The sequence below is a fragment of the Mus musculus genome, chromosome 15 (assembly GCF_000001635.26).
Source record: "Mus musculus strain C57BL/6J chromosome 15, GRCm38.p6 C57BL/6J".
In the NCBI taxonomy this organism is placed as follows: domain Eukaryota; kingdom Metazoa; phylum Chordata; class Mammalia; order Rodentia; family Muridae; genus Mus; species Mus musculus.
Window position 1 is genome coordinate 96,686,282 of NC_000081.6, and position 13,649 is coordinate 96,699,930.

Below are 13,649 nucleotides of genomic sequence, written 5' to 3' on the forward strand. Positions count from 1 at the left end.
CCTCTATTTGAAGAGGTGATGATGGACCCTGACCCTGTACTGGCCAACTTGTTCATCTGGAGAAACTCAAGTTGAGGGCCAAGAATCTGACTGCTTGGCTCTATAGTCAACATCTCATGCTTGTCATTGGACTCGAGAACAGGTTAGTTTGGATATTGGCAAGGCCACTGACGTACACATCTGCATAACCCTCCCAGGGACCCAATGTTCTACCTACCACATCTTGCTTATGCCAACTTGCAGGTTATCATCGCTTTTCTTCCAAGTCATCTCTCCAGGTATGAGGATGTCTGATTCAATGTCTCAAAGGGCTTTGAGGAATCACTTAGAAATGGCTGGCTCACTGGTTAGTGCCACTGGACACTCTGTGGACTTCCCCCCCCCCCCCATGCATTACCAATCCTAAATGCTTAAACTGTAGCCTAACAAAGCACTAGATCAAAACCAACATCAGAACCAACATGACAGAACCCCACCACTACTTCGACGTCAACTGCACACAGTAGATGTCCAGTGGATGCCTATTAAAACCTTAGCTCTGCATAAGCCCTTAGCCATTTTGTAATGGCACTGCAAATTTGGGACATCTCTCAGACCTGTGCCTTTGGAAGCCTTTTGTTTTATTAAAACCTGAAAGGACTGGGTTATACCTAAGCTAAGTTGCCGTTCAGGTTCCTAAGGAAGACCATGCCTTCACAACCATCAAAACCTGACTTCCTCTCACACCCAGGATTCCTTAATGTCCAGTGTGCATCAGGACTGCTTTCGAATGCCAGAGAGCACTGCTGTCAACTTGGATGCACGACAGGTTACCACCAGCATGGTTAAGCCTGGATCTCCACCTCCCTAACTTTGTTTTTTTTTTGAGACAGGGCTTCTCTCTATAGTCCTGGCTGTCCTGGAACTCACTTTGTGGACCAGGCTGGCCTCGAACTCAGAAATCTGCCTGCCTCTTCCTCCCGAGTGCTGGGATTAAAGGCGTGCGCCACCACACCCAGCTCACCTCCCTAACTTTTAACTCTGCAAGCTTGGTAGAACAGTTTCTTCCTCCACACGTACCTCTGGCCCTCAACTCATTACCCAGAAGGAAACAAAAAATCCTACTGAGGATTGATTAATCATGTATTTATTTTAGTTCAGTTAAAACAAACATACATTGTTTCATTGAAACCGGTGTAGCATTTACTCTCTGCCAACAGGCCACAGAGGCATGTTGGCCTCTAACAGTACAGCTGGGACATTTACACTATATACATACAAGGAGTCCTCTTTCATTGAGATCACACTTGACATGTTACCAGATAGCCATGTGGTAGCTACTGCATTTTGAAAATTTAGACCTCATTTAAAGCTTTAGATTATCTGAACTTAAGTTGATGTCCAACCAGTTTATTGCAAATACAATTTAAACAAGTTATTTTCAATTTTAGTATTATACACAATGTCAATTTCTTAAGATTGAATTCTCTGTACAAGTAATTTGGAGACATATATAATGTGAATTCATCAAAATGCAGTTAAGAAACTTAGGGGAATATATACACTTGAACCCAATTCCAACAGTATATACAATCTATTTACAAATACATATGGACAATATATGTACAGTTTATCATAAATATTGAAAAATAGGTTAGCTTTAATGGATTAATGCTGCTCTATAAATAACAGTACAGTTATTGAAACGTTCCATGGAAGACAGCGATGTGAATTGAGGTGACGGGACAGTGGTTTTAATACTGAAGACTGCTCAAGGCTGAGAATTCAGTTCAGGAACCTCAAGGCGGGTAAAACAGCCCCAAGCTTTGGAATTTGGCCTGAAATTCATTTGGAACCTTGCTCCCTCACAGGAGGTTTGGGAAGTCTCTCCACACTGATCGGCTGTGAACAGGATCCTGGTTGTCATGGCACCTCTCAGGATGCCTGCCTCTCAGCATCCCCTGGCATATGGTAGCCAGGACTCTTTCCAGGACTTCAAGCGGAGGTGCAGAGTCTTTGACGAGCAGGTGAGGTTCTGGACTTGATGACAAGTAAGCAGCATGGGGGAGTGTCTTCTCACTGCCTTTGCGTCTACACAGTCCCCAGGGGTTTCATCTTGGGACAGAACTGACCATTGGTTGTACCCAATGTATGTAGCACTACCAGACGTCTTCCAGTCTGCAAGAGTCTTTAATGGCAGACATACCTTGCCTATGAATTCAGTCACATATACAATACAAGACTGTAACAAAAACCATGTGTGTCACATTTCTTCTGGCCCCTGCCTCAAACTCAAAACATGTAGTTTCAAGAGCCAGATAACCAATTGACGATTCTACTTGCTTCCCTCCACCACTTAATGGAATTATGTATATTAATTAGACCTTAGACAATACGCTTGATGAGCAAAGTACCTCATTATTTAAAAATATGTTCACCATACACCGTTAACAGACAGTAAATGTGCTCTTAAAGCCAAGCTTCCAAGTAATGTCTTCACGTTTAACTGGAATTGAAATGGAAAGGTAAGCATGCGGCTGGACCAGACACCGAGGACAGGCAGCTTGTCCCGCCTCCCCTAGCTGATCATTTGTTCGATGTAAACAAATTGATTCTGCATCTCATTCAATGAGATGATGATCCAGTTCGAGTTTTTAGGAAGCTTGCTGCATGAGAAACCTTTCTGAGGAGGGCCTGCAGTGTACCTGCATGGTGCAGCCTGGACTGCCAACACAGCAGGAGCACCACTGAGCTGCGTGTTGTCAAGTAAACCACGCTTCCAGTAGATGAGCCTTTGGAAGTTCTGCTCTCTATTGGACAGTTTTGGCCTATTGCCATCAAACGCCCGTTTTCACTTTTGGAAGCAAGGTTTTAAAGGATGGGCCCAAAAAGCACGACCCAGAGCTGACACTGTAACTCTGGAGACCGATGCAACTGAATAAACCCTGTCTTACCCAATTGCACTATTTGGTACCTCAAAATCAGTTATTTCATTTCCTACAGAAATCTCGGCACTGTTTCCCAGACTAATTGAAGACATAAACATTTTAGTTGTAATGAACCAATTATTTGGAGGCAAAGAAAGCGATGAACGGAGTTCACCTGACTTGGTGCAGCAACGACCAACTATCCTTCAAATGAATCTGAATGAACAAAAACAAAACCATGCTAATCCATGGTGCAATTTTTTGTAACATTTTTCCCGAAAATGATTTTTGGGTAAAAAAGTATTTGGCTTATAATGCCCACAAAAAAGGCAAATAATTTCATAATACTAATATTCATTTTTAAATATCAATGAAATTGTTTGATGGAGTTTATTGACAACTGGTTCTGAGTAAAGTTCAAAAATGCAATTTCTTCAAAGTAAAATAGTGCTTCTGAGGTCTTTTAAAGTATTTTTTGGTACAAAAAATAAGTGTATTTTCTCAATGCTTATTTCAATACTTTGCTGTAAATTAAGAAGTGTTTCTCACATCGAATGGTTCCGTTAGGCACATTCAAGTAAAATCATAAAATATCCAAGTTAAACAATGAGACAGCCAAACATGTGGCTTTGATAAAAAGTTAAAAGTTCGTCCATTCTCTGGAATGGAATAAACTTGTCACTTCCCTTAACCCAAGGCTCGTGGTTTTGTCGTACTATCCATTCCCTAACACACAGATAGCTTCTTAAAAAAAAAAAACAAAAACAAAAACAAAAAACCAAAGAGAAAGAAAAGTTCACTTATTCTGAATCCAGAAGAACCAGCGAGTAGACTGCACTTCAAAAGGAAGTGACCGGGACGCATCAGGTGAGACTGAGCAGGCTGAGTCGACTCAACACGGTAGGCAGGCGGATGGACCATCCAGCGTGAGGGGAGCTGTTAGTGCCCACCTGCAGCGGAGGCATCGTGGACCCAATCCAGCACAATCAAGCCCATGCTTCCAATCATCACCACTATGCCACTCAGGAGAAAACACAGAGCCTGCAGGAGGCAGAGAAGACTCATCAGTAAGGCCCCAAGAGTTCACATCACAACACTTACAAATACTCTAATTTCACCTGACTGTTCTTAAAGTCATCAAACCATTCCTGTGTTTCTTGTAGCACAGAAATCCTGTATTGCTGAAACCTTCTGAGTTCTGTAATTTTTCATTCTTTTTTTTTCCCCTCAAGCCAAAGTTCTCCCTTTGAAAGTTAGACTTTGTGTGTACGCAAGCTTTCTTTCAGAGCAAATTAAGTCACAAAAAAAAAAAATCAAGCCCAGGTTAAGTCCTAGAGTTGCAGGGACCATGGATGGGCGTCATCTTTCTTCAGTGGTCCAGACACTCCTGCATCTGTAGTTCCTTACCCACATCACTAAACTCACTGACGGAAGGAGGTAACCTTGGGTTTGCAGGTGCCCCCTGGGCTCAACTTCGCTCATTTCTGCCAGATTACTCCTAACCTCATTCTGCAAAGCAGAATAGCTGTGGACAGAGGGCTGGCAGGCTGTTTCTCAAGCATCCCTTGCTAGGGAGGGGGTTCTAGTTCCAAAGCTTGTGGCTGGTGCTAAGTGTACCTTCCACTTTGAAACAAGAGGCTACCAAACCTTAGAATAAAGACGCACTACTGAACCCCCTCAGAGCAGGGCCCCAGGGTTCTCACTCTATACAGACCTCACCTTCCTGGAGCCTATACATCCTTGCTATGCATATGTGCCCATACACAGGGCTCCAACAACTACGTCAGTACTTTCGCACTGTTCTTTAATATCTTCCTTGCAGTTACATCATCTAGCGCACTGCGAGTTCCCACTTCCCCCGCCCACTCCTTTGGTGAGTACTTTATTGCTAAAGCTTTCAGGCACCGGTCATCTCACTCACCCCAATCTTTTGCACGGATCTCATTGGTTCCTTCTTCACTAACTTGATGTAGAAGGCAGACGGGAGGATAAAGATCAGCATGGCAGCCGCCGACGCCCCTGTAAAGCGAGGTTGTCAGTCATTTGAGAACTCAACGAATCTGTACTTTTAAGCCTTAAAATATTCCGGGCACGTTGATCAAAACTCACCAATGAACCCGAAGATGTCCCTAATAGTGGGGACAAAGATGACGAGCAAATTGGTGAAGGACAAGATGGTCACGGTGATGATGCTGTGCCGGAGCCAGCTGAACTCTTTTGTGGGACACAGTAAGTGAGTGACGGAACTCCGGATCTGAAAGAAAGTCAGGAGGCGTTTATTAGTTAACAATCCAACGTGAAGTAACACCAAGAGCTTGCAAGACAATGAGAAGCATCGACGGAGACAATGATTCTTTTCTAGGGAACGGATACCCCTGCTTTCTGCCACAGGATGATGTGGAATCTACATCGTACTCTATTCACCCGTGCCCAACCTCTTTACCACACCCAGCATACCCATAGCTGTCGCAGAAGTCAGTTAGCTACTTACAGGGAAAATAACTACTGGGACCGTGAGGGTGACAGCCACCAGCACAGCCAATCGGACAACAAGGAGAAGAATGTCAGTCCCCACGATCTCGGAGTAGGTATGCAGCAATTCCGATTCCACGTGTCCTGTGGGGACACAGACCAGAGACAGACTTTCAGTGTGGTTTCCTCTGGGGATCAAGTGGCAAGGCTAACTTACAGTGAAATCTGCACTAGAATTAGGGGCTACTCACAGAATGACTGTAAACTAAGAGGCTAAGGAGATTAATCTAGAATTATGGTTAGTGCAATTAAAGTAACATTGGAGGAAAAGAAATTTTCTAAACACCGAGATTTAGCCACATGACCTCCAGTGAGGTCTAACAGGGGCTAAGCGGCTAGATCCCAGTCTGGCTGTGTGTGTGTGTGGTGTGTGTGTGTGTGTGTGTGTGTGTGTGTGTGTATGATATGTTAGTTACAGCTGAAGTTCGGAGCAGAGAGAGCCAAGAATATCACAGAAAACATCACGGCACGGCTCACACCCACTTCGGAATCTGGAACCCCCAGGAATGGCAGATTAAACCAGATGGGAACTTTTTACAGTAAGACTACACATATAATAACGTCAGCGTCCTTTTCAAATTAGGCACTACTTACCGTAAAAGGTCAGGTATCCAAAGAGAGCAGCGAGCAAGTACATCAGAAACATGGCGAAGAAGGAAATCTTGGACACGTTCATCATCCGTCTCCGGCTGCGGCTGAGGACCCACAACAGAAAGCACACGTGTGTGTTTTAGCACGCTCCATACCTTACGGCTTTAGCGTAGGCCAAACAGGGTTAAAGGATAAAAGATCAACTACCTCTTTAGCTCTTCGTAGATGGGAAGAACAGCGGGATGGCAGACAAAGGAAAACGTCAGGATGGGTACTGCATACACAGTCTGAAAGAGACACAACACACCGCTGCATTTACACCTGTGTCCACACCCTACCAGTTCACACCACCGGTACTCACACTGGCAATATACCCTTGTCAGTTCCCAGCTAAAAACCTCTGAGGATCTCCACACCAAACAAACTAATGACTAACTCCCATCCTGTAACAGTTCAGCACCTATGATCTATCTGTATCTGACCCTCTACCCCCGAGATGTGCCCCGAGGCACATTATTTTGCCTGCTGCCTTTGTCTAAGCTAGAACATGAAACTTCGCTAGTTCTCCAGTTTTTTCCCCCCTAAAACCCACCTATCATCCAGCCTCAATTTGTCTTGAGACATTTTTACATCCCTGCTACGCAGGGTATCCTTTTATCCTCCTGTCAACATTTCTTTCCAGAAAACAGGACTGCCGCCAAGTTACCTGCGAGTTGAAGATGAAATAGCGTGGCCTGCAAGCATCGTCTGCGGTGCTATTGAATGCCAACGCCAACGCTGCCTGGGTAAAGGTGCCGTTCACAGTTTCGTTGGCCACCAAAGCAGCTTCCACGGGGCAAGGGATCTGAAACTTCTTGCAAATCACCTGAAAACATAGTTCACACATTTGTGAGCAAGACTGAGCAGTTTGACAAAGCTTTAAGATGTATTTCCTAAAAGAAAGAAACAAACAAACAAACCCACTACCTACCACGATCAGGAAAAATATCATACAGAGCAGAGAGAGGCCGCTGGTGTACCCCAAGTATCCTGGAAGGGAACAAGGGCCGCTTTAATCAAACAGGGATGGACAGAGAACACGAGACACTAGAGCCATGTATGGAGTGTTAACAGTTGGGGGCTTTAAACGGGGTGTGTGTGCCCTGCTGCCACCCCCAAGAGCAGGTGCTGAGAGCCTTCGGTCGTTCCTGGGAGAATGCTAGCAGCTGCTGAGGGCTCACAGCCGTCAGAACCATGTCTGCTTACCTAGATTTCTCAGCAGTGACAATGGAAGAATGAGGACAAGGGACACCAGAAGGACCAGATAGTCACCGTTCAGATACCACAACCTGAATGGGGAGAGAGAAAAAAGCCAAGAGTGAACGGACGGCACACACCTAACTCGGCCACCACACGCACCGCATGCGAAAAGGACAGCTTTGATGGGGGAAGGAAAAAAAAAAAGCATCCCTTATTTGAGACACCACCGATTTTGTGACCATTTGCTTCATGGAGCTTCTACGCCACTCTCTGCTCTGGGAAGGCTGCCAGCTGATTCCTAACATAAAACACTTCTTAAAGCTTGATACTAGGCACAGGGAACAAAGCCGCTCTGTGCAGCCCGGAGCTTATCTGTAGGACTTTTGAGAAACACTGGACACCAGGCACTGCCGTTCTGGCTTGGAATGTCCGACAACGAGAGGGAGAAGGAGGAACCCCAGCAGGATTCGCCGGACACTTGTTAGGGAGACGCCTGCTTGCTCTTAAGCATTTCCACAAGGAGATTTTCAGGCTGAAGATTAAAATAAAATGCACAGGCCACTACTCTCCCCTAAGTGAGACTGAGCCGAACCCCAACTCAAGCAGAACTTATTTCAGATTATCCTAGTACCACCTGGACCCAACTTGACTCAAAAAAGGGTGGGGGTGACTTCTGCGTTCTACCACCATTTCTTTTTTCTTCCTAAGATACCAAGGCCTATTCTTGCCATAGGTGTTGGTGGCCCACACTTGCACTTTGTGTCCCAGAGACAGAGGAAGGCAGATCTCTTTGAGGTCCAGGCCAACCAGTGAGAACCTGTCTTAAAATAAAGCCACTCCTCTAAAAAGCAGTGTTTCCAAGCTCCATTTAACTCCCTGTGATTTCCACTCCACTCCTGGTAATAATGAGGACCCCACACAGAAAAGTCACCCTGAAAGGCAGAAGTCTTCACGGTAAGTCTAAAGGCAGAGTGGAAAGCTGCACGTCTCTGCTTTGAGGCAGCAACTGTGCAATGTGGGCAGCCAAGGAGCCCTGGCTATTTACTTTGGACCCTGTTCCTCCAGTGGGATGGAAAACTTTGCAAAAGTTAACCTTTTTTTCTTCTTAAATAGTAAGTACGGCTGTACATTTTCTGGTTTTCTTTAAAAACCATGTAAGCATGACTGGTTTTTATAAGGAAAAGAAGTTATTGTAACCAGCTCTCTATTCAGCAGCCAGAACAAACGTCACTACCAACGAGAGATGAATTCGGACAACAGAAAAGTTTCAGGTTTGTGTATTTGCTAGTCCGAGCTAAGAGCAGGTTGCTGCAGGAGTCCTCCGTTTGTGGGACACTCCTTGTCATAAGTATTCTCCACGGGGATACTCCTGGGAAATTCATTGGTTACTGTTTATAATATCCAACTTTGACCAAAACGTTATCTGCAAATTGTTTCTATGGATAACCTTACTCAGCACCTACCCATTTGTATCTTCAATGTTCATTAATGCCTTGATCACCAAAGGTAACTCATATTTCACTATGAAGAGGTAGCTTGACATAGCTGGAGGAAAACAAAATTAAACCATTACAAGTGCAAAATGGGGTCTGTGACACCGCAGTCACGTTGTCACCACCTTGTGCTACTACATGAAGTCTACCCAAAGTGACCCTTTAAAACTTACCCCCAATGTTCTGCATGGTTATCGATCCGGAGGCTGCTAGCTTTCCAGCCAGACCATACGCCTTATGTCCCAACTGTTCGTACAATAAAGATCCTGCATAGAAGAACACAGAGGAATCAAGCGACCTGAAATCTCTACCCAAATTAGGATACACATTCAATTACTTGGGGAAGGAGAGGGAAGAGGAAAAAAAAATCCATCAATCAGAAAGCTACTGTACCTCCTTCGTTGGCAGTCTTGAGGAGGAGATGGACGGAGTATAGCGAAAAAATTGACACGAACGTCAAGAGAATTCTGAGAAGAGGGAAAGGCACTCGGTTATTTATAAATATGCCGGGCTGCGCACTCACTAACACTTCCTGTCTCACACAGCTCCGGTGCGGCTCCCTCTCCTAACTCGTGACTGACACTGGCTTGTAGGTTATCAGGTGAGTCTCATCGTTTTAGAAGCAATGTCCACCCTGACAAAATGTAGGAGGAGTCTCAAAACCCAGAGGACGAGAAACTATCTATACGCCTGCCACGAGTTTCTAATAGTTTCGTTTAAAAACCTGCTATCAAACCTAGTCCACGAGGCCTTCATCCCACTCAGCTGAGATGGGTCAGGGAAGGCCGAGAACACATGGATGAGAGAAGGAAGGCAGGTAGAGGTGGAAATAACAGCCATTTAGTAGGACACTATAAAAAAAAAACTGTACTGAACTGGAGAAGGGACAGCTGTGTAGACAAGACTCCGCCCCCTGCAGTGCAGGATACTCGACACTAGAACAAGTGAATTGTCAGCTCCACCCTCCCCCTTGGACTGGCAGAGAAAAATGAAATGGAATAAGGAAGGACAACCAAACGGACCTAACACCACTGTCTTCCCTGAGAGCACAGGTTGCCCATCAAGTCTAGAAGGCAGACAAGGTAGTGGCTAAAAAGAAAAAAAAAAATCAAAAAACAAAAACAGCAAACGTGCAAACGAGACAGCCACGTAAATCTTGACCTTGTACGGGCAAACTGTACAGTATGTGAGGTGCTGGCAAAAAAACAAAAACCAAGAAAAAAAAATCCCATCAGTACATAAAAAGCACGGGATATGACGTCCATCCTAAGATCAGCCTTAGGACACCTGGTTCTGGGGTGACACTGTCAGCCTGACCTCTTGGGGAAAAGGCTGTTTAATTAAAAAAAAAATTAAACAAACAAAACCCAGAGCAAATTAGGTGCCGTGTCTTACAGAGACGACAATGCCTTTGGAGAGATCACTTGCAACCCGAAGATTAACTCTCTGTAAAAGGCTGGCTGGCCATTTCAGCCTGTGGCTTTTGGCCCATTTACCATATTTTGCGATGTTAAGTTTGGATGAATTAAAAAAACCACACAATCTTGGTATCATTTAGCCATTTATTAAAATGGTTACTACAGCACCAGAGTAAGCTGTTAGAGTGGACTCCCCAGAGCTCAAGGGTGACACCGTTCAGTTTTACTTTCAGTTACGAAACAGAGTTACCAATGACCACATTGGTAGAATTTCAAAAATTGTTCCCAGTTTTTCTGGCAAGAGCCGGGAAAGGGTTCCAAATATTTAACTTTGATTCCGGCCGTTCAAATTCCCAACAAAACCTGAAATTTCAGGATGTTCTGTACCAAGGCCACGCACGTTTTTTTTTGCAAGGACCCCCCCAAATCTTCATCTTGATGCTTCTAGTTACCCAAAGCCAGACTTTAACATCTGTGTGGGGTCTGACAAAGCAGAGCTTTTCTCTCAAACATTTTTTTTTATTATGCCGGGAGAAAGTCATTTGAGTGCTAGATCCCCATCAACTAACCAAAATTTCTCAACTGTCACAAAAAGGGACAGCTGTCGAGTGTGTGCACTTCCCATTGGTGCAGAGGTTATGGTGAAGTCAGAGGCGCCTCCACACAAACTGTGTCAGCCATGATCTACAGGCAGTTTGAAAATCTCAACACAGAACTACACACTCAAACACATACATGCTTTTGTATTTGGAAACAGCCTTTTTTCCCCCCCTCTTACTACTGCTCTGATGGCCCGGGGAATCGAACTCAGAAATCAATCTGCATGCCAGGCAAGCCAAGCAGCCTAGTGCTGACCTCTAGTCTACCACTCTTCCATCATATCAACCACGGGTAAGTGACCCCCAAATGGGTAACCCTCCAAAACATGACTTCTGGAGGTTCAGCCAACTAACTTAAAAAAAAATTAGTAGACTCTTACTTAGAAGTCAGGCACCAATCCTATGTATCCGGAAAGACTTTTTAAAAAGTGAATTTGCTCTTTAGCATCCAGAAAATTATGACTCACTTGCTCTTAGACAAATATGATCTGGGCTAGGTAAATACCACCACACCTTATACACCTCCAACCTTCTTTTCCTTATGTCACAGGTTCTAGGGCGAGACCGTCAACTTATAAAACCCATCTATTTTACAATTAACAATACCTTCTGGAAAGGCTGGCCTTAACCGGTCAGTTTTAAGCGCTATCCCACGTTCTGTCTAACTTGCTTGCACGAGGACGTACAATAATAGCAGTAAAACAGAGATTCGGATTTCCCATACTTTCAAGCTTAAATTATTTTTAACACCGACTACTTTGAACCGCAAGTTGCTTTTTTTTTTTTTTTTTTTTCCTGGAGCCAAGAATATGTTTATCATATTAACTGCCCTGCACGGCAGGCACCACTTACACATACTTACATAAAAAGAGCAATTCCAGTATTAGCCATGGCATAAGAAAGCCCAAGGATTCCACTGCCCACAATCGCATTGCTCAGATTAAATACTGACATTCCAAAGGAAGTAGTACCTGGATGCTACACAGAGGGAAACGATAACCAAACATATAACAATAATTAAAAGGAGAAAAACCAGCTTCGGGCAAGTCAGATTTGAAATCTAAAAGTAACACTATTCTTTGACTCCATAAAGCCAAGCACATAACAGTACTGTTAACTTACAAAGTCTGTTTCGTACTTCTTCTTCCCCAAATTTGATTCAAGTAAAAAGTTCTGGTTTTCGGGATCCACGTCGGCATAATGGCTGCAAACACATAATTTTTTTTTTTTTTAAAAAGGCCGTTGTAACCCAACTGAAAGATACGAAAACTATAGTTTACATCATGTAAAGCCCTTCAGTTCTGCTTAAGTTAATGCATGAACTAGGTGTTCTCGAAGGTAATACCATCTGTCATGCAGTAACAACCGGGTAATTTAGCAGGCTACTCTCTCCGGGGCTGTGAGCCAGGGGAGACCGAGGCTTCGGGTGAGCCTTCTGGTTCCTGGGTGTGCGCGTTAGCCTGTAACCGATGAGCAATCCCTCCAGCCCCGAGGCACCCGTGTGTGCAAGCTGGCTTTTTTTTTTTAATTTGCAAAGCACATTTCTTTTTCCCACCTTTTCAGAGCAGCCTGCTTGGTGGGGTATGAGTAGTTGAAGTCACTGTTGGAGCTGTAACTGCTGCTGTCCTCATCCGGGGAGATGTTGAACCTTCCCATTTCGGTCTTCTTCATGCTGCTCGGGAGGGACGGACGGTGTGCGGCTCGCTCGCGGCGCGGGCTTCCTTTTGTCCTTGGCGGCGCACTGGCCCTCGAGGCTGCCTGCGAAGGTAGAAGGCGGCGCGTCAGGACTGCGGCGCGCGCCCGCCCGCCCCCCCCCCGTACCACGTGACGCCGCCGAGCGGCGCAGCGCGGCTGATTCATCCCCCGCCAGGCGAGTGGAAAAGTACCAGGCGAGCGAGGGGCGGGGGCGCGGCGAGGGGCGGAAAAGTACCGACGGCGGGGCCGCGAGAACAAAGATGCGCCCGCCGAGGCGCCCCTCCAGCCGCCCCGGCGCTGAGCCCGGTCCCCCTGCCCCAGCCGGGGCTTGTTTACAGGGCGCACGCCGAGCCTAGCCTCCGGCAAGCCGGGGACTGCCCCGGGTACCCGGTCACCCGCCCCTCCTCTACCCCGGGAGGAACTGATGCAATACCGAGGGGCGATTGATTGTCAAGCCCTCGCGCGGTTCGCCTTGCCCCACGCCCGGACCGGACGATTATTTTCGAGGCACAAGACCCGATTGCAAGCAGCCGAGCGGCCCGTGCGCGATTCCCCCTTCCCCCTAACGGGAGGCTGTGGCCGGGTGGCCGCAAGCCCCCGCTCCCGCCGCCGGCGCCGCCCGCGTCCCCGCCGCCGCCCCTCCCCCGCCTCACCTCGGTGCTCTCCCTGCGAGCTGGCCCACCTCACGGCAGCGTCTCCCGTGGGCTGTCTCGGTCACACACCAGAATTGTAAAACGAGGGAAAAAATGTAACAGTGACGGAGTCCTTTTCTTTTATTTTTTTTAATAAAAAATTTTTAAAATTTCCCCGTAATCCAACAACAGGCAGAAGAGGTGGATTTTTTTTTCCTCTTTAATTATTAAAGAAAAATGAAAAAAAAGAGCGGGGAATGGCGATCACGATCCTCCGGCGGAGATTGAGGGGTAGCGGCGCGGGCGACGGCGTGGCGCGGTGTGGAGCAGCTTCCCGAGCGCGAGTTATAGCGGCGGGGCGCCGCGTCAGTGGGCGGGGCGCGGGCGTTCGCCTTTGTGTATCAACAGCACCTGGGCTCCGCCTCCCTCCCGGTTGCCCCGCACCCCGAATCGGGGGGCCAGCCGCACCCCGCTTCCCCGCGGCTCGGGGCACTGCAGCCCCGTGGGTGGCCGCCACCCGCGGCTGCTGTAATTACGGAGCCGG

The 13,649-nt window shown here is 46.4% G+C and overlaps 1 protein-coding gene across 2 annotated transcripts; it reads right to left on the reverse strand.

Annotated features, from left to right (window-relative positions):
- Positions 1 to 1,110: 1,110 nt before the first annotated feature.
- Slc38a2 (solute carrier family 38, member 2) lies at positions 1,111 to 13,447 on the reverse strand. Of its 2 annotated transcripts, NM_175121.4 has the most exons (16): positions 13,127 to 13,447; positions 12,334 to 12,536; positions 11,901 to 11,982; positions 11,641 to 11,756; positions 9,155 to 9,228; positions 8,935 to 9,027; positions 8,732 to 8,813; positions 7,275 to 7,357; positions 7,000 to 7,058; positions 6,736 to 6,894; positions 6,237 to 6,316; positions 6,033 to 6,133; positions 5,398 to 5,522; positions 5,016 to 5,160; positions 4,828 to 4,925; positions 1,111 to 3,947 (listed from the first exon to the last, which is right to left on the reverse strand). In NM_175121.4, exons 2-16 carry the CDS (start codon positions 12,447 to 12,449, stop codon positions 3,846 to 3,848), a joined length of 1,515 nt encoding a protein of 504 aa, NP_780330.2. In that variant the 5' UTR covers positions 12,450 to 12,536; positions 13,127 to 13,447; the 3' UTR covers positions 1,111 to 3,845. The 2 variants fall into 2 exon arrangements, with proteins under 2 accessions (NP_780330.2, NP_001342562.1); NM_001355633.1 differs by lacking the exon at positions 11,641 to 11,756.
- Positions 13,448 to 13,649: the final 202 nt, after the last annotated feature.

Excerpts from the sequence above, each read along its gene's own strand:
- Slc38a2 (NM_175121.4), bottom strand. The coding sequence starts at position 12,449 with ATGAAGAAGACCGAAATGGGAAGGTTCAACATCTCCCCGGATGAGGAC. Across the intron at positions 5,161-5,397 it reads TCCCAGTAGTTATTTTCCCT|ATCCGGAGTTCCGTCACTCA; the intron begins GTAAGTAGCTAA and ends ACTTTCTTTCAG. Across the intron at positions 3,948-4,827 it reads GATCCGTGCAAAAGATTGGG|GCTCTGTGTTTTCTCCTGAG; the intron begins GTGAGTGAGATG and ends TGCCTCCTGCAG.